The following is a 26,202-nucleotide window of genomic DNA, read 5'->3' on the forward strand; positions in this document are numbered from 1 at the left end:
GTTTTTGATAAATTCGCCTATATGGACGCGCCATCTTCAATTTCCAATTTCTCGAAAGATCGCAAATAATCGCAGCTGATTTTTTGCTTTAATCTTCTATACTTATGTACATATAATGCCTCATATATGCCTTTGCAGGATATTACAGGATAAGTCAACTTTTTTATCACGATACAATTATTTTATAGTTTTCTTCTTCTTTCCTTTATTTAACGTCGATCTCTGGTTCGGAATCTAGTGCCAATCACCGACAAACATCGATTGCCATCCACCATTGACGGCAATCGAATGTGCAGGAAGGCAGCTTCCAAACCTGCGTTGGATATCGCACCCATTCAACACACATGGGCCGGGACCAACGGCTTTACTTCCCTTCCGAAGGAAGACGTGACCAGAGATTGTTATGCCTCAGAAAATTCGCACCGACCTCGGCGGAGATTGAACCCAGACCCATCGGGGTGTGAGAAAGCAGTCACGCTTACCACTACACCGCCGGCGCCGGCTATTTTTTTATAGTTTTAATAGCACTTAAAGACAAGATTTTCATAAACTGCTTCTACAATTTCAAAAAAATCAGCTGATGTCACGTGGAATAAATATTTCAATACCTGCTTGATCACTATCCATTTTTGCAAATTAATGTGATTATCCCAACAACAAGTAGAGACACGAAAACAATGGTACTGCGGAACGATTTTTTCTAACCAAACCAACACGATTTAACAACAGGCAAGTTTAAACTGATGCCACAAAGCGGTCAGTTTAGAAAAAGAAATAATGAGTACAGGGCATTGTTACCCTACACCTCTGAAGTGTTCAATACATGCATTCAGAATCTGTGTTAGCTTATTTTGAGAAATCGACTTTTGGCCAGCTAGCGTAGAACAAATACCCCTCCGTGCGACTGCCATTAGATCCAGTGGGCCTAAATAATTTTTAATTCGTTCAGCTCGATGAGAGCTTACATTTTGAGGTCCGCTTTCGGCACCCCTTCTAAGACGGTGTTATTTATTAAAAGCCCATCCTTCAACAGAGATTATGAGGGAAAGTCGAAGTTGTTCAGTTTAATCAGTAGTACCAATCGTCGATGAAAATCCCCTTGATGGGATGGTCTGCGGATGACGATGAAAGGAGGATCTAGGATTGGATTCTAGGAAAGGATACGGATCAAATAAGGAAGGAGAAGGCACATTCGCTTTGCAGTGGAGATCATCTTCTATAGGTTGAGAAGCTCCCCAACGCCTATTTTGGATTTTTTTTTCACATTTATATCTTTTTTAATGCTGCAAGACTGACCGCAACAACAGCAGGCTTGATAGCATTAGCACTAGCATCGAACAAGTTGCACAATATCGTAGGCAGTGTTGGCAAAATCAGAAATCAATTTATACTTTTCCGCTCTCATGCGCTCGCAATATCACGCGTGATATGGGAACAAAATATCATGCTTGATATTGATTTTACAAGCTCCTTTGATATTGCGAGACTATTCACAACGTGCAAAAATCAAGCTGAGAGTTGACTCGACACAAAAATGATTCCATTGCACATCGTTTTCTAAGAAAGAGAAAGCATAGTTTGCTATCTTTTTTTAATCTTCACCGATGGCAGACGTGGATGGACTGCTGCAAGCCGTAATAGAAGTTTCGGTTGCATTCGGGTGTAAAGCAAACATCATTAAACTCGATCTCACCACAGTATGGTGAGATTTGCAGTTGGTGAGTTTTGTCAGCTTGATATTCCGAGCTGCGATATCACAGCTTGCAAAATCAACCGCAGTTGTTTGCTTGTTGATTTTTGATTCACAAAAATCAAGCGTGATCTTGAGCGTTGGTGAGATTTGATTTTTTGTTATTTTCCCAACACTGATCGTAGGTGGTACGAATTCAAAACTATTAAGAGCTAGACTGATATCTATTGCTGGACAGATAGTAAGTAGGAAATAATTACTATCTCCTCGATAAAGACATATCCCGCTCCAACAGTTAACGATTTTCCTGGCCACGTCCTTACAACTGGTAGGGATAGGAAAGGTATGTTAGTCAAACATTTACATAAGAGAAATGCAGAGGACTCTACGACCCCTCATAAAGGTCTCGAGATTTAGAAATTATGTTAGTAGGGAAGGTAGGCCATAAGATACACCCAGTCAGTGTACCGTAAGCAACAGCAGGCTTTTGGGTCATTTTCATAGTAACCTGGAATTGGACAATTAGAGCCAATGGTAGAGTGACATAAGTGAAATTTAAAATGCTTCCATAGCAATTCCCATACAACTTTAAACTAATTTGGGTGACCTCTAAACCTCCATCAACTTTTACCATTATTTGTACTGCCTCATATTTTGAGGATATGAATCAAAATGGAGGGTGGCCTATGAGAAATCAATATGCACGCTATTGTATAACTTTGCTTGCAGTTCAAAAAAAATAATTTTCGAGGTAAACACAGTCTCGTTTATTGCCGCTCGAAATGAATGGTTACAATAACATGCACGAGGAGTGAATGGGAAATGTTTAGGCGTACTGTGGGCGTTTTGGAAAACATCATCCGTATAAACTCATGGCATAGTTACTCTAGTAACAGTAGTATGAAGTAATGTAGCGTGGGTGTGGGACATTAATTCAATCTAGAATGAAGATAATGTCACAGACACGCTACAGGATTCCATCACATGTTATTCCGTTTTACTTGTATTTATATAGATTGTTCAGTCAAAAGGTGCTTGTTCAACAACACCCTCGCTCTAAATCCAGCCCAAAAGAAGACACATTCAACGACAATTGCCTGGCACAAAACGAAAGCTTAGTTGGAAAGTGGAAGCATAATTGTGTTACTCACCCCAGCGCTCGGGAAAAGTGAACCAACGCTGCCGTCAGCGCTTTTCGATCCGGAACCTGTTCCACAGCCGGGGACGTTCGAAACACTCCCAAATGTTGCTCCCAGCGTGCAGATTGCGTCACGCCCGAGGCGGGTCCATTTGTTGCCGCTGAAATTATAGCATATATTGAGGGTTTAAGTCACAGATAAGCATAGATACATAGATGGTACTAATTGAAAATAACATCGATTACGGCTGTCTTTATTCCGAATCAATTAGAATTATGTCCAACCAAATATTGATTGCCGGTGTGTATAGTCACGGAATTAAGCATAATTGATTGAGCATGTGTGGTATTGCACCGTGAAAATTTAGAGTGCTGTTGAGTGCATGTGATAAAGTTACCTATTAAAACTTGTTCAGCTGCTGTCATGATATCTGTTTTAATGAATCATGGATGTAGCCTCAAAATATCAAACCATGAATTTGTCTATCTGTGGTCCAATCAGGCTCTTCCTAATTATATTTTTTTTATCTAGTTCGTTTATTTGTAAGGCTCAATCGCGTTAGCTTTACGGAGCCGATAATTCATTGTTCTTTGTTTGTAACAAAATTCACTTAATTCTATGTCTAGTAGGAGTTGGGCCGAATACTCGCGGCTTACTCGAGGTTAGAGGGGCACATTGTCGAAGGATAGGAAAAGGGGAGGAGCTTGGGGTAGGGTTTCGTTGTCTCATCAGAGCGATGTCGCCAGTATGAATGGTAGTGTGGTTCTAGATTCGTCTGGAGTTCGACCGGCTATGGTGACCAGTGGGCGACGATGAGATTCATCGAGACGGGGGACAAGACAAACAAAAACTAATAAAGAGATACAAAAGACAAACGAATTAAATTCTTATACTAGACATTTGCAGAAACACATAAATCGACTGCATATAGCAGAGATCGCGGGTACCCAACACGTCTCTGATAGGGATATAGGGTTGTCTTCCTTGGGCCTCGAGGGTATTCAAAAGTCGCTCTCTGGCGGCGTCATTATCCGTACATTGCCAAACTGCGTGATCGATGTCATCGTAACCGTTTCCACACCGATAGATGTTGCTGTCCACGAGGTTTATTCTATTGAGATGAGCATCTATTCCTAATTATATAAATACCAACAAATAATCCTGAATCCACCTTCAGGATGCGATATCAGACAATTCTATAGTGAGATAGGGTAAGTTTCCAATGTTTGCCCACTTCACATTATTTACTGTGTAGCATTTATCCATGACCCTGACGCTTACCGATCAAGGTAACATGTTAATAATTGATCAATTAATATTCAATATCGGAAGTATTTATCCAACATAATCAACATAATCCAAATCTCTAGTCTTTAGTGGGAATGACACTGATGAAGACTGCACACTGTAGTCGAAATACGTATCTATCATGGATGCAAAATGGTAAGTGGAATCAAATGGAAAATTATCACCTCTTTTTGCTCGTCTGAGAATTTCACTAACAACCCAATTCATAATATAGCCTACCTTTCTCAAGTCGGTCCGCAAAACTTGTAATACAGTGCTACGAAATGAATCAATTTCCCGCACCTTTCCAAGTAGCTTTAACAGCCAAAGTTGAAATCACTGTCTAAACGAACCCATCCGACCGTTTCAATCCTTCCCTCTCCAAATACAAAAGTTTCCCTTCTATAATGAACCAAACTTATCCCACCTAATATCCTTTTCCACATTGCTTACTTCTCCTTCGTTCGTTACCTGTTAACTGCAAACTTCCCGTCTAAATCACTTGCCAAAAGTTGAAATGGGCAAACGAACTCCGTGGATCCTGCTGCGGTGGCCTTTGTCCGGATTAAGAGGATGGGTGACTCGTTTCTTCATTCCATTTCGAAATTGAATTGGTCGTAGTAGCATCATGTAGGTAAAACCCACCTGTCCGTCACAGAGGATAACGGTCGAAAACTTCGTTTCAACGTAATTGTTTTAAAAGCTTCATTAAAACACGTACTAAAAAGCATCCTTATCTGACGAATCATTTGATCCTCGGAAGAAGCCGAGAATACAGTGGAGGCAGTCCATGCTTAAACGCACTCCCACAACAAATAAAGGTAGCAATGTCACAAACAGCCATCCGCGGGCAATGTAATTTATTCTGTTTTCCAATATTTATGCATTTTCCTCTGTGAGAAATAATGGGCTCGGTGATGGGTGTTGGGGGATCCGACGATGCTTTTTTTGTGTACGTACCTGTGATGGCAGTCTATTTACACTGGAGTCGGTTTTTCCGCGGATGATACGTGGCGCGTAAAAAAACTGCAAATAATAAACCGCGTAAATCCCAATAACCGTGCATAAACCGCATACATTCTGAAATCCACGTAGATTTTGTGACAAGCAATGCAATAGGTATACACACTTAGAAAAACTTACGGAATCCACCTTTGACACAAAGTATGAGACGTAAACAAACGTGTCATGTAAAATTAAGTGCTCCGAGACTGAAAAATTTGTTACTCGACGAAAAGTGCATTTGATTGAGCTGAATTTCACGTCTATTATCACTCAATTCTATGTCAAAATTGACGCTCGTATATGTCAGTCTCAGAGCACCTAAATTTACATGATTTTTTCTTAGTGTGTAGAAAAAACGTCACGATAAGGGGGGGGGGGGTAAATTTCTCTTCGATTTAGCGTGACATAATTAATGCATGGGCCCTAAGTGTCTAACAATGTATTGTTTGGAATTAGAATCTGGTGTTTTAATATGAAATCCCATTTTTCTTAATATTTATGAACATAAAATAAAACTTCCACTTCCTTAAATGGTTCGTACCGTTTTATTTTTGATCATATAAATCCTGTTTCAATAATTCGTGTGCATAAATCAATTCGTTAGTGGTAGATTCAGTCAAGAAAATATTTGTGGGACAGTTATGCGTAGAATTTCAACATAGGAAAATTAGGCTTAATGTTGTTTTTATACAAACCCAGAACAAATTATATGTTTATCTATTTTCATTCCAAAGTCTACCTAAAAAAGTACTGTTTTATAAACAAAAGTGAAAAAAGTCCAAAAGTAACAGTTCAGTGTGAGTTATATTTCTGGTTTTCCACGTTTTCATCATCTTTGCACCAGTTCTGATAGCGATTGTACGAATAAGGATGATGTATGGACCAAGGTTAAGCGAATTGCCTGAATTGTGGAAAAAATCAGTGTAGGGTGCATGCTTTTTCTAAACAACCCAAATTTGAGTAGGATCTACTCATATCCGTCAAAAGTAGGGCTATCCAAAATTGAGTAAACAAGATGGACAAATGGACAATATCAACCTGAATCCGAGCGATGTTTTTCATATCTGTCATCTTGTCAGCGCCAACTTTGTTTACTCAATTTTATGTAGCTCTACTTTTGACGGATATCAGGGTGTTCAATAAGTTCGAATACAACTTTTCATCATTGTGTATGTGCGCACCATGTGCAGTCTGTGTATTGGTATTGGTGTTATCTTTTGCCTTATATATAGGATCACCGATGTGCACGGTGTCGACTTGCTGTCATTTGTTGTTTGTTTACCGCGCACGATGAAGGAATACCAACAATCAATACGAAACTAACGATTGTAAATTGGCTCACTACTTGTCTAGCCTATTGGTCCCAAGCAAATCGATTAACGTACCCCATTCTAGTCGAAATTCTAGCACTACACTATGTTTGTTTTGATTCGCTATGAAAGTTTGACAGATAAAATGAGGGGCTCGTGGATTTTCCTATGTTTCGAGGGGTGCATCGATTAGCTTGGGACCGAAGAGAGTACCAGAGCTGAGCCAAAAAGTTGAGCTCGTTTCTTCGGGACCTTCTGGTCTTAGAGTTACCTCTATGGGAATACCGCGACGTCGTAGTAAAGTTGTTTGCGAGAGGTGAGCGAGCCGGCGACATATTCCGGCATACCCACGGGGTGAAGCGGAATTTCATCTATACCACCATCCATCGGTAGCAGGACATGGGCTCGGCGAGATCCGGGTGGTCGCGTTCAGCGAGGACGCCAGCAGCCATCAAGGCGGTGAGGGAGTGGGTTCGTCGAAAAATGAACCGCTCGATCCAGAAGACCACTGCTGACCTGGATGTGTCGATCAGGACTGCCCACACCATCATGACGAAGGACCTGGGATACAAAGATACAAGTCACGCAGAGTTCACGGGGTAACGGAGGCTCCAATGAAGAATAGGCTGGACAGAGCCAAACTGATACTTACGCGGCACGCAGGTCTGGAGTTCGTGTTTTCTGATGAGAAATTCTTTGTCTTGCAACAGGCGCATAATGTCCAAAATGATCGGCTGTGGGCGCCGACTTTGGCAAGCACCTCCCGTCACAAATAAATATCCCGCGAATCCAGAGCGCCGCGTCGGTGATGGTTTAAGGGGGCGTATCCAGGCGTGAGAAGCTCCCACTGGTGTTTATCGAGAAAAACGTGAAAATCAACGCCGCATATTATAAGACCGAGGTTCTGGATGTGGGCCCGGCATTTCGGGACCTCTACGGGAAGAATCATTACGTCTTTCAATAGGAGGGTGCACCGGCCCACACGGCAAATATCGCCCAAGCGTGGTGTCGGGATAATTTGACTGATTTTCTCGATAAGACTTTATGGCCTCCCAGCTCCCCGGACCTTAATCCCCTGGACTTCTATGTATACTTGTACATGCTGGCCAAGCACAACAAACATCAAGTGAGCACTATGGACCAATTTAAGAAGCTCATTTCCAAGATCTGGGACGAAATGCTGATGGACCAGGTGCGTGCCACGTGCGATTCTTTTGAGAAACGTCTCAAGCTCATCATACAGCTTAAAGGGGGAAGGGGGTGCTCCCAGCTAATATGTCGTAAAGGTTCTGAATAAATATTGCTTCAATAAAAATTGACTCAGAAAAGAATATCTTTTATATTTAATTTTTTCAAAACATTTTTAAAGTGTATTTGAACTTATTGAGCACCCTATAGAGGTAAGCGACGTTCAACACATTTGATTCTATGATGTCGTGATCAAACCACCAACAAATCGACATGAAACTTAAACTTAACTTTTGATCAAGAATTCATCTGTCAAAACCAAAGAAATATTTATTTAGATAAAAATAATTTGTCCGAAATACATTAGACACGAATCAACTCATAAATTTTGTATGCGTCTTCGTTGCTAGGATAAATATATTCCGCGAACACGGCGGCAGATGTCACTGTTGTGTTTTTATCAGAAATTTCTTTGTAATTTGTTTGATCATTCATGTCAGTTTGTCGGTGATCAAACTGTCAAGTTAGAGCTAATTTGTGTAGTTGGCTATTGGTCGCAGATGAAAAGACGTGTTGAATCCAATTTTAAAACCTTAATTATACGATTGGGTAACAAAGGTAAAAGCCCGTGCGAAAAGAAACGCGTAAAAAGTTACTCCAGTGTACTTTTTTTTTTTGATATTGCACCCAGCACAAAGCTGTATTGTATTGTACGGTGTTACACTCAACTTTGTCGAGTTTTTCATTTTGCTCCTCTGTTACACTCAGCACAGAAATACCTCGAAGCTTCGGGGATGCATTAATTTTCTGGACTGTTTGCACTTTGGTTATCCAGTCGAGAGGATGGCGCGCCGGTTTGGAGAGGAGTTTTTCCCCGCAACGGAACGCAGATGCTTCCCATGCTCTAGGATAGGTGGGAAACTGTTGCATATTTATATGAGGGCATACATACTAGGATTAACGCTTACCGCTGATCTTTTTGTTCAGTTGGTAGTACCATTCCATTCCAATACCAAATTCTGCAAATGCAATACCAAAACACAACCATACAGGTATTCTTTTGATATCCGAATATAAATTTTTGTTTTATAACAAGTATTTTCTTTGGTATTTTACCTCTTATGTCATGCTGATTAACACCAAATTTTGGTATCAGGTCAGAATTAGGTATTCATTAGTTATTTTCTCCTGCTCGGGATGTCGTTGTGCCAGAAGAAAAGCATTATGAAGTGCGTTTAAGGCAGGGTTGTAGAGTTGGAGTCGTAGTCGGACGCAATTTCAAGCATCAGATGTCGAAGTCGGAAAAAAGTGCCGGCTGTCGTGGAAAATAATCTTAAGTTCGTTCGTTCCGGAATTTCATTTAATTTGAATGTCTATCATGTCAACTCACATGAACCATTTAATCCCAGCTTTGGTTGATTGCGATCTTACAAACCTCGTCATCAAGGGGTGTTCAACTCTGCACATCTCAATCTGTGCCGAGTTCTTTATCTGTGCCAAAAGGTTGGTCTTGCATTGTGCCGAACGTGACGAAGTATGGCAATTAAGGTATCAGTCTCAGTACTTATGAGATTTATTTGTTTACAGTTTCAAGTTCTCGCAGATGAAAAATGGAAAAATTGAGAACATAAATTTCAAGATAAATTTAAATATTAAACGAACTCGTTGCCATTCATCCGCTTCAAGGAAGTGACACTCAAAGTTCAGCCCCTCTGTGAGAAGGAGAAGTGTGACTGATGACAGAAGCTGGAGCAGGAGAAGAAAGTTATGAATTGTGCGTTGTTCTGAAACCAAGTACCCAACCGGCACGTGAAAGATTTGCTGCATAATCACCATACTACTCGGGCAATGCTACACGGGAAAAACTCCGATCTCCGAAATGAGAAAAATGACTCATGATTTCATGAACACAGTGTATTTGCATGTTATGGAAATACACCATGAATAATATTCATGACATCTTGAGCAACTTTTGCGTAACGCAGCAAACATTCCCAAAATCATGAATCATCCGAGTTGAAATCATTAGCTAAATTCATGGGTTTAACTTTTAACCAAAAATGTAAAAAGTATTAAATAAAGCATCAGACTGGATTCGAACCAAGAACCTTGAGATCACTAAACCTATACTTTGACCACTAGACTATCAGACTACTTGTATAAGATGGACGGCAAAAGGCGTATAAGAGATACCTTTGTAGTGCGGTTTATGAGCACGGTTTGCCAAGTACGTGTAACGCTTTTAGCAGTCTTGATTCCTCTGCATTATGAAATCATGAATTTCCATCTCGAAATCATCAATCATTGTTAAGATTTCATGGGATAGCAAGTTTTTTCATTTCATGATTTTTTATTCATGAAAATGGAATCGGATTTGTTTCCGTGTACAATCTAGACCTGCAGTAGATTCCCAGTGCCAGAAGTCGTGGTTTGGTACTGCATTCGTCGGAACTGACTTCACCTTTTTATGGTGGAGTAAAACTACTTCGTCCGCGGTTTAAAACTTGTGAACAGGAGATCCATGAAACCACAGAGGTTGGTCATTTACGAAAAAAAAACTGCGTAACTTCCCTTCTTTCTCATCATGGCTCTCAACTTTTTACTTCTAATGCATCTACATTTTCCATCGAATAATTTCCACGAACTCGATACTGGTTGCAATCGTTTGATGACTACCTACTTGTATCTGCTTGTTGTTCCTTCATATTTTGGATCCTTGCTTGGTCATGCCGGAATCGTATATTAATCTCCCTGAAATTCGTGGCGGTTCCGATTGCCTTCAATAATACCGTGCATCAGATTGTCTCCGTTACCTTCGGTGTGGTTACCTTTACAAGACTTTTAGCAGCATATTTCTTAATACTGTGAATGAGCGTAAAGAGACTGCGAACCGGTAATACGGGATCCACTGACTCCACCAGCCTCCACAGTCATTGTTCGGCACCGGGCTGTTGTTGATATCGTACATTAGCGCTGCAATCGGAACTGCATTCTACAATTCTCCTTACCTACATAATTAGCTGTCGGTCTGGATGCAATTGCCATCTGGGGGTAACACATATTCTGGCCTATTTTACGTGGTGTTGTGACTCTGACTAATTCGTTTGAACATCTCCAAAATCAAAAATTCTTTGGAAACTATGGGCATCTCTCAAAAGCCATGTGGACTTTCTGTAGCGTAAACAAAGTAGTAAACCTTAGCAACGATAGGCAAAATGTCAACACAAAACAGTGATGCCGTTTTATATTATATTTGGTGTCATACTTGTCTTTGTGTGCCATGAAGCGCCGATCAGTGTACCACGATGTGTTTCGGCATGGTGGGCAGAGTTGATTACCACTTGCTCCTCATATACATTACAGTCCAAATTTATACTTTCAAAGCTTTTTTTTTATTTTGGATTTGATAAAGTTGATAAACATGATGAATGCGGTATAAATGGAACATAACAGTAACAATTATAGTGGTTGTGACTCAGTTCTTTTCGGACAAGAAAGTTGGACGAAAAGATGGACTCACAACTAAATTAAATGAAAAATAATGTCTCCGAAGTGTGTAACAAAAAATAAAAATATACGATGTTGAAGAAGCATCACAAATATCATACTTAAAGTGTTCATTTTATACGATAGATAAGGAGATGAAAGTGTAGAGCTGATAGCTTCGTTAGAGTACGGCAGTGTAAAAATTGTATATAGAAAGTAGAAATCGAGCAAAGGTTAATTTTGAGGAAGGCACGAAATTTTGAGGAAGGCACGGAAGGGTTAATCATCTCCTTTACCAAACTCCCCTGTTGAAGAGAGATGACGAGGGGTATCTCTTCCTGCCACCATTGAAGGCAGCTAGTGAGGTGCCAAATAAGATTAGGAATGATTTACGATGAAATCCGTTTTCAACAACTGAAACTGGCTGATCTGATTTCAAGGACCATGCCGTACCGGTCTGGTACCAATTTATGTAAAAAATTCTGTGAAAGAACACGGTGATATTCTACAACATAACAAAATCTAGCAAACCGAGTATCCATACCCAAGTGAATTATCGTCTGATCCGTTTACTAGACGAGTGTGTCGATGGGAACGGATGGGCTTTTGGAATTTCAAGCACTGAACCAAACTCTTTCCTTGAAGACCTTGTTTGCATAACAACGCATAAAACATTACTAAACAAAACAAGTTAGATGGAAGTTCGCAAGATAAAGTATAAAAAACTAAAGCTATTTTATTTTAAAAGTTACTGAAAACTGACTGCCAGCGCAAACGTACATGATCCTCCGACCAACCTAAGGACCTCTATTCTACTTCAATCCATGGTGGCACCCCTCTTCACAGTTGTTTCGTAGATCGTACGTTTACAGGTGATAATCTACTAATAATCCAGTTAATCATGTCGAAAAGATCAACCAGTTCATTCCGGCCTCGAGTCCGGCTTCAATTGAGCTTTCGGTTAATGATATTTATTTTCCGGTTGTGATTTTTGTAGTCTATTACGCAATATTTCTATTGCGGAAATGTGGTTGTGTCGATACATTTTTTGGAATATTTGACAGCTGCGGTTGTTTCTTCTTCTTCTTTGTGCAATTTCAATGCATGCTAAGAATTCTGTGAATTGATCACTTTGTCAAAACTGGAGCAACTAATTTCTATTTTTTTATAAAACGCACAAATGTTGGCTTCTTGTCTCGTGGTTCTAGGAGAAAAAATCTCAAAATAATGTTTTATTTCAAAGTTCAAGTGGTATTAAACGTCATTTTAACTGCTCGAAATAAGTGGTTAATTGACCACTTTGTCAAGCAGTTTTGGCGTGACTTTCTACCAGCGATTTCACAAAACTGGACCAACTAAATTCTATTTTTTTATGAAACACACTAATGTTGGCTACGTTTCTCGTGGTTCTAGAAGAAAAAATCTCAAAATAATTTTTTATTTCAAAGTTCAAGTGGTAGTAAACGTCATTTTAACTGCTCGAATGAAGTGGTTAATTCACAATAAAAGAACTAGCGAGGGAGCTTGCTCGAGCGGTGCAGCACACAGTGCATGAAAAATAAAAATAGGATAGAGCGCTACTTCGTCGTAATAGCCCATTTCTGTTCTATTGATCAGAAAAGATCGATAATATCTATGATTTCATTGTGCACAAATCAATAATAGGTTTGTTCCGATACGTTAGTTCATTAGCTACATCATAAATCATATTAGATGCTTAACGTCAATCTCTGACTTAAAGTGAACATTTTATACGATAGCTGCGGAGATGAAAGTATAGAATTGATAGTTGCGTTATAGTATGGCAGTGTGAGAATTGTATATAGATAGTAGAAAGCAAATGACAATTTTTGAGGAAGGTACGAATCGGATCGAGCTGATGAGGGGTGATTGATCACCGAATTGCTCATGTACCTCCGGCTCCGATGTGCGGAAACGATTGTTACACACTCAAGTCACCATCTGACGTAAGCAGTTTGGTAAAGGTAATTCAGTATAACGGAACTATTAATTCTATGCTTTCATTTCCTCATCTATCCTATAAAATTTTCACTTTAAGTCTGAGATTGACGTTAAGCATCTCCAACTAATCGATAACTTCACGCATGAAGTAAGTCAAAGTCTTTAAATTTGTCAAAATGGTCAGAACTTAAATGCCAAATGGTCTTGAAAAAGTCTAATTTTTGGTTATTAGAACTCAATTGGTATTATCTCAGTATTATTTTAAAATCTGATAAATGCTCCATGCAATGTTATAAACATCTGTTGTCTGAATTTCTGCGACCATTTTTAACTATATTAGGAAACGTTATGCTACTCAAATGGATTCTACAAATAAACACCTTAAAACGTGATTTTCTTGAAAGTGTGGTGATCAATATGATTTACAAACAGTTTAAATGTGTTTGATATATTTCGTTTTGCAACGCATTGACTCAACATAACTTTCATCAAAACTAAATTTCTATGCACCTACTCGGCAAAAATCAAAGGAAATCAAAATTTATTTGCCATAAGCCATCATCGCACAAATCATGCAACATATGACGCATGACATTTACGATGTCTCGGCATGAACTAAAACAATATTTTAACTCCATGAGGAATAATAATTCATAAAAATGAAAAATAAGAAAGCAGACAGTGCTTAGTTTTTATTTAAGACAAAAATTAACATATTACATTTTGCTCCAAAGATTTTTTTTTATATTTATGAAAAAACAGTATACGCATTTGATGGTCTATGCTGGTTGAAGACATAAATAAGTAAACAAAAAATAGGTTAAATTGTCAAAAAAAAAGTTTAAATACGATTTTCCATCATTTTACATGCTTACAGTTTTAGAAATCTAACAATTAAGTAGTATTGATCATGAATCTTCCCTATCTTGTAACGTTAAGCTATACTGTAGCAGTTTTCACTCAATTTAAAATGAATAGGCAAAGTGGTAACACCACGTAGGACAAAATTCGATATGACTGGACGCTTTTCGACACACAGCTGCACATATTTTGTTGTAATTTAGAGATCAGGCAAGTTTAAAGGATAAAGGTTTTAGTCTAAATGCTTCCGCATATGTGTATGTTGAGGTAAAAAATTAAAAAAAATATATTCGCTTGTTTTCGTAGGAAACAATAAAGGCAGAATCATAGAAAATAATTAGTTTGGTGTTTTGTTAATGCGTTTTTTGTAACAACTTACTTTGAATGTTCATGAAAAAGTTATGGGTTTAACAAGTTAGACAGTGGCACCGGTTTTGTTGTGCTAAGCGTGATTGCCGCTCACCTCAAAAGGCCTGGTTCAATCCCAGTCGGCGCCGCCAAGAATTTTTTGAGGCATTAAATCTCTAATCACGCCTTTCTTCAGAAGCGAAGTAAAAGTTGATGGCTCAATAGGTAGGGTTCAGCTGTACGAGCTTCTTTCCTTGTCTTTTGGAAGCTTTGGTACTCAGTAAGAAAAACAAGATCGACGGAAAACAAATCAATGGAAAAAAAAAATTATTGGGTTTGGATCATAATATCTAGAATAAACAATGCAGATACAACGTAAAATCATGAAAAATGTTAGTTTTATAAAGTCAACAGTCATTAGTTGCCCATTTTGCTAGGTTCACTGAAATTGAGAAATTGTTTTTAGCACTGGAGGCTAATACGGTTCAAAATCTACAATTTTCACCATAATACTTTCGGTTGGTCAAAATAAGTTAAAGAAATGTGGATGTTACCACATATTCAACATTTCGTGATGCAGATTAATCCCAGACTCATCATTTGCCTTCAAGAATTTTTCTTTTCCTCATTCTATATTTCACTGTGTTCCGCCATCGAAATAATGCCTTTCCTAATCTTAGCGATGCTTATTACATCACTCCGCCCCAGCATGAATAAAACATTGAACATGTTTGCTCTTGGAACTCTCACTGGCATTTGGTGGCTTGCACAGGACGACACAACGAACGTTTCATCTCATTTTATTACTCGATGGCATCACCCATGCTTTCGTATCATTTGTGGCTGATGCTACTTCGACACACACACACACGTGCAAGCAATTTGCGAAAGCATTCTCCACGATCTTGAACTTGGACTTAACTTTAACATGAGATTTTTTGCAACGTCGGAAACAACCACCAACAGCTACGTTTTGTGCGCTTTGAATTTTTAGATTATTTCGACAGAAGAATCACTTGGACCAAGTCTTGAAACGCTGCAACAACAAACAAAACCAAATCGTACACCCCAGTCGTGGATCAGTTTTTCCAGGAAAAAAATTTCCACAATATTGGGGAAAGTTCGTTATAGCTTGTCAGGTAGAAGAAAGCGTCCTTTTTGAGGGGATTTCCTTCGAGGAAATAGCTTCCCTCGGGAAACACCGACGAAATACTCTGCGATGGATTTCAGTAAATAAAAGAGCCATAGGATCAAAAGTTACACAATTTTCCGATTTCCCCCCCACGGATAACGAAAATGTGGAATGGAGCGAAATACTTACTCGTGGACCTGCGGGATGCGTTGCTGCGGCTGGCGTTCCGGGTGTTGCCACTCAGCTTGAAGCGGGCCGGAACCACTTTGGCAGCCGAGTCACGAGCTTCGAATGTCATTACGCAGGAAGCTACCACGATGAAACCTGGTGGGAGAGATGAAAAGGATAATAAGGTCAGACCTATGCTCAATTCTGACAGATTTTCTGGCGAACGAAAGGTGACAAAATCTAATCAAAAACGCTTTGTGGTGGTTATGAGCTTCGTCGTGAGAGATCCAAGCGATCCGCCAGCTCGATGGTTCGGTGGTGATCCAATGTGTCTATATCTATCTAAGCAGACACCTATAATAAATGAATCAATGTAGATCTCAGAAATGGAATAAAAACGACCCCTGTAAATGCCTGTAAGATCGTCCAATACGACGGTACGGTGCGGAATACGATTGGCGAACTGAATGGACATAAATCCTCTGAACGACGACAATAATATGCCAGCTACGGAGGATTTTTGTTTTGTTTTACAAGTTTGTTATGCAGAACGAACGATAAAGAAAAAAAAAAACACATCATAGGGGTTGTGCGTGATGGGTTTTGTATTTATGCCAGGTTTGAATCCCGGTCTTGCCAAGGGTGTTCCGGAATGAACATTTTTTTGGCTTTCCCCTGCGTTTTTCCTCAGATATTCTAGCCACTCATTGGTTTCAATTGGTATGTACATCGATGGAAAATCCACGAGACTTTATAGCGATATCCGTACAAGTCCCAGTGCGTATTAACCCTTATATTTCATAAGATCTGGACCGATGTACGATTGCCTTAGCGACACTAAATAATTTGCTGTTCAGCCAGATGAACAACAACAAGCAAAGGATGCTACCTGTAGTTGAACTGCAGATGCAAAGCATATCTGTATCGCGCACCATTTCCGATGTATGACAGATATGAAGTGAGGATCATTTAATGGTTTTCACTGATGGTACATTGGCCATTGGATTTGATTGGTGGTATATTGGGAAAGGAATTACAACTTCAAAGGACCGTGTACTTGGTAGGCTTAAACGTGTGTAATTGGGTGGTGGTAGGAGACATCATAATCAGAGATACGATAGGCTTGACATCACTTCGAGGACACGCACTTCTGAGTCGATCAGATGAACTGTTTCGAGGATGTTGTTTCTAGGGTGGGATTGAACTTTCACCCGTTCGAGTTCTGGGTTTGATTTTATCGGGGATTATTTTACTGGTAGCTGGTGGATCAGCGAACAGTGATCAGGCTACACCTTCGTTTCTGCACACGTTTCTTGTGAATGGGTGGTATAGGTTGGATTGCTTCCAGTTCCTCTTCCATCACCCACTCCGCTCTCGTTCTAATGAGAATGAAGCTTAATGTTTGCCATGATCCATGAATTAGAGAAATTTAAAATGCAAACACAATCACAAAAGTCTAATTTCATGGCTGCCAAACTCATTGGATATTGACAACTTGATTGATACACTTCGGCCTACTTCGGAACGATCGGCACAACGCTTGGCACAGATTAAGGTGTGCAGAGTTGAATACCCCTTGACTCGGATTCCGAAGATTGATGCAGCACGTAGCCCCCCAATATAATTTAAGTGGAAGAGTATTCCACGGATTATGTGTGTAATTCATTATACGGAAAACTAGCAGAGAAAATTCATGTGATTATTGATGGAATAAACCTTAAGTCATTCACGACCGACATATGGCTAGACCCCAGTGCGAATGTTTCACTCTTAAGCTTGACCTGTCATGGCATTACGGACAACTTGGATCGAGTTTTGGTTGTACTTAGGTGTGAAACGTTTGATGAGAGGCAAACATGTAAGATTAATTAATTAATTCATAGCTCTTATCACATTTCTATTGGTTTGATTGCAACGTTAGTGATTTTTTTTAACTTTATAGTGAAACAAAACAAGTTGCCAACCGAAAGAGAATATCTGTTGAACAATCGATTAATGCATTTTCTAGTATACCTTTTACGTTGTTGCATTTGATTTTACTACTATTGTATCACTTTCACTTCCACTAATTTACTTTCACTATCACTTTAAACTTTAACAGACGCGTATTTCGTTTACTAATGCAAACTTCTTCAGTGTCTATTCATAGACTTCAAAAAGGAAGGTTGCAAGTAAACGAAATATGAATCTGTTAAAGTTTAAAGTGATAGTGAAAATTAATTACTGAAAGTGAATTACTGAAAGTGAAAGTGATACAATAGTAGCAGAATAAAAGGATCAAACAACGTAAAAGGTATACAATTATTCTACTTAAACGCTTATCAATCAATGTACAATTTCTAGTGCTTTTTCAGATTAAAAAAGAATGACACTTAGCGTTTCATATAAAAATTCTTGTTATATGTTTGAATTATTGGAAAATTGATAAGTTTAAAATTTGCAAATCACAGATATAAGGTAATTACATTCTCATTTTTGATAAATTTAATTTAAAATTAAAACCTTACTTGATCGCTTTCAGGAGACATAATTTTCGAGAAATTCGGATCGATGTTAGATTAATGAAAAATATCAAAATCTCAAGTACATTGCATGATACGCGATGAAGGATCGAATAATAGAAGAGCAATGAAACTTTCATCATTAGACGATGTTGACTGTACTGCACACGAACTCCAGATATGATTAAACTGATCGGGAAATGAAAAAAGATTGTAGCTCACTTCAATAATTCAACCATTGCTTTGGTGCTTTGCACAATATCCAAAAGTGATTGAATCGACCGGTTTGTATTTTTTCCTTAAGACTTGTAACACTCGCTTTTTATCAAAAACTCCGATTTGAGCGTTACATTGCCTTAGTCCCTGCCGTTGAAATTTGGTTTAACCTATGTTAGCCTACAAACGACTTAAGCGCCACTCCGTTTTGGAGGCCGTTTGAGGAATGTTTGGTTCAGGGATGCCCGATCAGAAACTCTGATTCTCAAGGCGAGTTATTTTTGTTGCCAAACCGAATTCTACGACGTACGGAAATCTAGAGTCCAGTTCAAATTCAATTCGTGGACCAAGTCAAACACGGCGTAAATTAAAAAGTTAACCGCCTTACTTGAGTTACCCTTAGTGGAAAGTAAAAACAATACCTTTCATGATAAAGAAAAGATTTAATACGACCTATAAAGAATTAAGTCCTAGCGAATTTTAGCTTAAAAATGTTAGATCTATTTATCTTCGAGCTCATTATTTTTTCAGGGTGGACAATTCTTCCCCTAACACCAGGTGTGCACTAACCTGTGTGGTAACGTTACCATTCTTATTGCGTCCGTCGAGTACCTGCATGTAACGATGTTCCCGTTGTTCCGCTTTCCGAGGCTTGAACCTTAAACGTGTTCGAAGCTCAACAGCGTAACGCTTTAGCGAGGATGGATGGTAAGTGTCTCGACTAGCTTCGAATTACTCTGCTTAGCTGACTAATTCGAGCTAGGAATTTTCCGGGGGGAGGGAAGTGGGTGGTAGGCGAATTCCAGGAGTAGAGTTGTCTCCGGTCGAGCGTGGAATGTTCGTGTTTCAGCCACTAACGTGCTGGCTTCTCGATACGTATGCTGCCCACCGTACACGGAAAGATCTTCTCGTGTCGACTCGTCCAACAAGAGTCGGTTAAAGAAGGTTCCACTTTTCCCAACACCGACGTCAAACCAGACGCCGACACCGACACCGACACCGACATCCACGTTAATGGGTTTCCTATTGACGTGAAAATATGTTGCCTTAACGTACTGACGCAGGTTTTACAATGTGCATTCTTACCTGTGCTTTTCACTAGGTTTAGTTTACAGTTCGCCACTTTCGGCCAGTATTACTAAACTAACTTTAGCGTACTATAAAATTCAAATAAAATTCAACAGGTTACAATGAACATTAAAAGTGCTAATTTCATGGCATTACATAATTATTGTGTAGTTATGGCGATCTCATAATTCGAGTTCTAAAGGTGATCATAAACTATTTACAAAATAAGATTTAAACTAATGAATATTTACACTTTCACAACTTCAATAGATTTTACTTATTTCAAACTGCTTTGCCACAAATCTTTTATACAAATTATCACTAGAACTCACTTCTTCTATTATTTCAAATTTTCCAAAACACGTCTTGATGAATTGAACATTCCACTAAAAGTGAGGCAAGCTATAGTTCTTTGTTCACAAAGAACCCTGATTTTTATTAGACGAACAAATTTGTTTATGTCCTTGAGCTGGCCTTTTGAAATATTTTGCGTCGTAATATTGTGGATTATTAATAAAGAAGTATATCTACTCCCGTGATAATCAGATTGAAACAAATCGAGCAGTAAAGGAAATGAGAAAAACGGGTCAAGCTGGTTCAATGCTGGAGCTCTCACTCGCACTCCTTTCGTGTGGCAATTCGGCTCCAGGGGCTGATAGAATCAAGTTCAACTTGTTGAAGAACCTCCCAGACGTCGCTAAGAGGCGCATGTTGAACTTGTTTTGTCAGTTGCTAGAGCTCAATATTGTTCCGGATGATTGGAGGCAAGTGAGAGTTATAGTCATTAAAAAGCCTGGAAAACCGGCTTCAGATCATAACTCGTATCGTCCCATCGCGATGTTATCGTGCATTCGAAAATTGTTGGAGAAAATGATTCTTTTTCGCTTGGACAAATGGGTTGAGACGAACCACCTACTCTCAGATACTCAATTTGGTTTCCGTAGGGGCAATGGAACGAACGACTGTCTCGCGTTGCTTTCCACAGAAATTCAGTTGGCTTTTGCTAAAAAAGAGCAAATGGCTTCTGTGTTCTTGGATATCAAGGGGGCTTTTGATTCAGTATCGATTGAAGTCCTTTCAGACAAACTCCACGCTTGTGGCCTTTCTCCATTAATAAATAACTTTTTGTAAAATTTGCTGTCAGAGAAACATATGAGCTTTTCTCATGGAAACTCTACAGCTTCTCGATAGTTACATGGGTCTCCCCCAGGGCTCATGTTTAAGCCCCCTTTTGTATAATTTCTACGTCAGAGAAATTGACAATTGTCTTAGTGACAACTGCACGTTGAGACAACTTGCAGATGACGGCGTAGTGTCTATGACAGGGCCCAAAGGGGTCGACCTGCAAGGACCCTTACAGGATACCTTAGACAATTTGTCTACTTGGGCTATTCAGCTAGGTATTGAATTCTCCACGGAGAAAACTGAGTTGGTCGTTTTTTCTAGGAAGCATAGCCCAGCACAACCGAAGCTTCAACTTTTGGGTAAGCCGATCATTCATTCCATGTCTTTCAAATATCTTGGGGTCTGGTTCGATTCCAAATGCACCTGGAGATCCCACATTGAGTATCTGAGACGAAAATGCCAACAAAGGATCAATTTTCTCCGAACAATTACCGGAACATGGTGGGGAGCTCATCCGCAAGATCTTCTGACGTTGTACCGGACAACGATTTTATCGGTTTTAGAATACGGCAGTTTTTGTTTCCAGTCGGCGGCTAAAACTCACATCATCAAACGGGAACGTATCCAGTATCGTTGTCTTCGTATCGCGTTAAGATGCATGCACTCGACTCATACGATGAGTCTCGAAGTGTTAGCGGGCATGTTGCCACTTTCTGATCGGTTTTCGGAATTATCCCTCAGGCTCCTCACCCGTTGTGAAGTTATGAACCCACTGGTAATCGAAAACTTTGAGAAGCTTCTTGAGCTCAACCCTCAAACTCGTTTTATGACATTGTACTACGTGTACATAACACAGGATGTCATGTTGTTCCGTGTTGGGCTGGAGGACAGCAATCTCTGTGAATGTGGACAAGGTTACCAGGACGCCGATCATATTATTTGATCATGTGCTGAGCATCGTGGAGTCAGATCTGAGCTGTACGATTCCCTTCGGGCTCGAGGTAGACAACCTAATGTTCCAGTTCGGGATATTTTGGCTAGACGTGATCTGGAGTTTATGAAATTCATATATGTTTACTTTAAGAATATTAACCTTAGATTGTAAGTTTGATTAACCTTGTGTTTAGTTTGTATTTTGTACGTGTGGGTTTTTTATGTTTGTTTTCAAGATGAATAGAAATAAGTTCATGTTTTAGGATTAATCAAACATTTGTATCGTAAACCACATTTCAAACCTCCTTCTCCCTTTTCCCATCCAAAAAAATTGTAAATATCCACTAACCTCGAGACAACCGTGAGTATCCGGTCTAGCTCCTCTAACTTTAAATATAAGACATCAATAATGTATAACGAAAATGATAACTCGGCTCTGTAAAGTTTATTCGATTGAGCCTGTACAAATAAAGTAATTAATAAAAAAAAAAAAATATATCTGAAAATTAAAGACTCGCTTTGTGTTTACCCTAGTCAAAAGTATGTGCCGATCATCTCAGCCGAGGAGTGGAAAATCATGGAAACTTGTATTATCATTTTGACGCCATTTGAAGAAGCTACTCGTGAGCTAAATAGTTCGTCTACTTCTATTTCTTTAGTCATTCCTATTGTGTACACGTTGATAAAGAACTTTGACGGAATACTTGATGAGTCAAAGGAGAACGACTTGGCTTACAAAGTAGTTTCAACGATCAGAGAAAGTATGAACCAAACGATCCACAGGTTCCCCAAACTCGAACAACTCTTCAACTGTAGAGAACGTGTGAATCATGCTCGTAATAAAATCAAGTTATCCAAAAGAAGAGCAGCGTGACTCCTGGTGCAATAGGAACGATGAGCGTAGAAATCTGCTTGGCGCACGAAAGTTCAGGCAAGATAGTAAGTGGAAGGAATCAATTTCACCACTTCATAGCTTCGCGACGAATGTTGCCTGTTAAATTTGTCATCGTCGTTCTAAAGTATCCATGCTAAGCAAGCGACATCTCTCAGCATACAGAGGTAAGTTTAGTGGATCTCTCCAAGACAGTTGCCTCAATGCTCGACGAATTAATGTTTATTGAATACGTTCTATTCTAATGCTCCAGGAAAGTTGGCAAGGAATCCAAACAACAGATGCAGTCTCAAGAATCGGGCGCACAAGTGAACAGTACAGTGCCTTTAAATAGTACGGATCCGTAATAGATGAAGATTGTGAACAGCAAATGTCCTAAATTGCTGCAAAAAAAAGGTGACGAAGAGCACAAATCCAGCTTGACACCAAAAGTTCTATTGGAAAGGTACGATTTCAGAAAATCAACCAAACCATCCGAAATTTCCAGACGAGACAGTTTCCGAAGAAAAATGGCATGACGAAGCAATCAAAGGCCGCTTTCAGATCAGTATAAACGGTATCAACTTGAGTCCTATTTTCCAAGCGATTTATACAAGTTGAGGTGAACTCCAATAAATTTGAGGAAACTGAACGTCCTGGCATAAATCCGTGTTGCATTCCTGACATGATATACCACGATAGTTAGTCACGTCACGTTAATCGCCCTTCTTATAAACAGGGAACATAAAGGAATGCCTCCATATTTCGGGAAATACTCCTTGGTCCAACGAAGCGGTAAAGATGCAAGCCAGAGGATCAGCTAAAGCAGCAGCACAGCGGCAAAAAATGATTGCAGGTACACCATCAGGAACAGAGATGCCAGATTTACAAACATGTCTGTGAATTTACAGACTTTTGTTTTTTTTTTCACAGAATTTTTTTTCGTTTCAGGCATTTACAGACATTTTAGATTTTATTAAAAGATATTTACAGACTTTTAAAATTTATTTGGTTCCACTGTTTTACATATTTAATCAAATTACACGTGCGATTCTGTTTGCAACACGCATTAGAAAGTCGCGCGTTTTCAAATCCACCACACGAACGAGCTGTCACTGTCATAGACCGTCATAGTTATAGACTAGAGTCGCTATATTAATAGACTAGCGGATAGAATTTCGCTCTATAAAAAAGCGGAACCAATTCAATATATTGTTGACCAACAATTGAAAAGGCACTCTCAACTTTTATACACAAAACGTTGATTAGTCTTTCCTCGCTAATCGAACAAAAATTACCAGCATCATCAGATAGGGGATACTTTCCCCAACCCAAGGATGGTGTTAGTTTGCGTAGGCGAGCCTTGAGTCACGAGCAAAGGGTTTCCGAAGTTTTGATCGCAATAGATGATGTGCTCTTTTCTGTTGTTGATCGTGATTTGCTCGATTGGTTCCGCTATTTGACAGCTCAATTGGTTCCCGAGATTCTATCCGCCAGACTATGAATATAGCGACTGTATTATAGACCTGTCAATATGTTGCCATTTCGTATCCAAAACGAACATTTTCCATAAGAATGGACGGTTTGTTTGGATACAACTTGACTGTCTATAGTCACTGTCACTGAAAAAGTTAATGAAACGGACAGTGTGTTTCCATCCTATTTAATCTTTTTATTCAAGAACCCCCGGATGCAGTTTTAGTGCTAAACGAAGCAGTCATTTTCACTGTTTTGTACCTAAGTAAGAGTCGTAGAAATGTGGAAAAAATCGAGACAAATCAAAGAGAACCCGCGAGGAAACCACATAGCAAACTTGTTCAAAGAATCAGGTAAGCTACAAGTTATTTTTGTTTCAGTTCTGAGTCTCAGTATTATATTTGTGTAGCCACTGCTCTTGCAAATCGTTCCGAAGCTTCATCCAAAACCGCAGGTCAGAATCAATCCGTTGATGATCCGAGCCGATTTCAGCCGCTGCGCACTTTTACTCTTCCATAAAAAAATTTAATGAGGTTTTATGGAAAATCAAAATAAATAGTTGCACTAATAATTATGTTGAGTTGCATGTGATTTGGGTGCATTTCGGCGCATGTCAGAATATGACCACTTCCCGGGGGTACCCGGTACATCTGAAAGAGGCCATTGTATGTCCACCATTAATCTTATAGTAAAATTCTAATGTGATTTGAGGTCTCACATGATGAGTTTTTGATAAATCAATCTTTTGCGAACTCCCCAGTGAAGTCACATTTTTGTTCATATCTTCGGAACCATAATTCCGATCGGAAAAAAAAATGCGATCTATGGGGATCTGAAACACATCTTCTGGAACTTGTTCCAGTCAAATTGGTCCAATCATCTATGCAAAAATTGAGTGAGTTACACTCATACAAACTTACAAACATACATACATACATACATGTATACACACATACAGAAAAATTTTCCAATCCCATTGAGATGAGTCTATTAGTATATGCCATTCGTCTCTCCGGGTCTTGGAACGAAATTGTGATTTTCAAGTGATATCATAACCTTTCGGTACATCTTGGTGTACGAGAAAGGCAAAAAGGTTGGTATCAGCAAATTGTGTTATATGTAACCAAGTATATGTTGCTTGATATATCTTATTTTAAAATTGCATTTGTAAAATCGATACAACAGTGTTAGTGTTTAGCGCCAATTCATCGTAATTGGCGTCGCTGTACAGTACTCTCCATTTCTCGATGATCTTTATTTCTACCCATTTCCTTCCCATCTTAATGGTTTCAGCAACGCTGATCCTGATTCATCAACACTTTTTGAGCACGAAGTGTTTAGAATCGTATTATAAGCTTATAAATTGTTCTTTTGATTATCGATGTCACCATATTTGGGTGGTGGAAAGTTGAATCTCTTACTAAGATGTGCTCGTTCCCCCGCTGCTGGCGTGCAAAAGGACCAGTACTAAGTGACTAACGGATTTTCACACTACATGACATCCATAATCGTAGAGATCGCAACCGTAATGTGCTCAAATTCTGAGGAATGATCATATGCCTAGCCAGACGGGCAGGGTGTGACTTGCCCCCTTAACTCAGCAACATTAAAGCGTTCAACCAAATGATAGTTGGCCAAAACCTCCATAGTCAAACAGCAGCGCCCTTGTTTTTTCCTTTGTTCGCGACCTTACACCACTGCTACCAGTAATTTGATCTATTGTAGTATATCCCGTGTCCTTAGTTTAGTGCATGTCGTATTAATCCATCACTATTGAGAAATGATGAAATATTCGATTTTTTTTACAGTTGTCATTCTTGCATTTATCGCAAGGATCCGACTCTAATTGAAAGGTCCCGCTATGTATACCCTTCGGAGTGTTGAAACACCCTCCAAAGGCGCGCCCCTTTGTCAGTCAAAATTGAATTCCTTAGCAACAAAATTAAGGAATGACACCGGTTAGACCATGCATCAGAACCCTAGTCTTAACCACTTCAAACTAGGGAACAAGGAATGGAAGATTCGGAATCACATAGATGAAGACTAACTAACTCATTTTTCCCTTGTTTTAATGTCATCCTCGGTCGACAAAGCCGAGTCTTGTCACTATCAACAAGGCATAAAAAGTAACAAGGACTAAGATGTGTTCCTTGAATTACTGAAAAATCCTGTTCCCCTAGCTTGAAGTAGTCAGGACTAGGAATCGGTGGTAGATCTTACATCCCGTAACGTACCACGAAAAGGTGATTTACCCACGTTACGAGGCAGCAGCGCCCTTGGATATGATTTAGAATCGATTGAGAGGAGTGGAGCAAAATCTATATGCTGAACCAACGTAGTGCCCATAATTCAACGTTAATGAAAAGTATTTATTAGGTACCCAAAATTGTCGTACCTTTTTACTCTTCCTGAATTCAATTAAAATACCCAACACAC

General features: G+C 39.3%; 1 protein-coding gene across 1 annotated transcript in view; it reads right to left on the reverse strand.

Annotated features, from left to right (window-relative positions):
• The window catches only part of LOC135709391 (uncharacterized), a 99,133-nt gene that overhangs the window by 46,472 nt on the left and 26,459 nt on the right, over positions 1 to 26,202 (reverse strand). The window contains exons 4-5 of the mRNA XM_065231684.1: positions 15,598 to 15,732; positions 2,842 to 2,989 (exon numbers count right to left, since the gene is read on the reverse strand). Of these exons, the coding sequence (XP_065087756.1) occupies positions 2,842 to 2,989; positions 15,598 to 15,732 (283 nt within the window). The remainder of the gene's footprint in view (positions 1 to 2,841; positions 2,990 to 15,597; positions 15,733 to 26,202) is intronic.

Source organism: Ochlerotatus camptorhynchus, unplaced genomic scaffold (genome assembly GCF_037179485.1).
Source record: "Ochlerotatus camptorhynchus isolate MF236.1 unplaced genomic scaffold, CSIRO-AGI_Acam_v1.1 ptg000360l, whole genome shotgun sequence".
Classification (NCBI taxonomy): Eukaryota; Metazoa; Arthropoda; class Insecta; order Diptera; family Culicidae; genus Ochlerotatus; species Ochlerotatus camptorhynchus.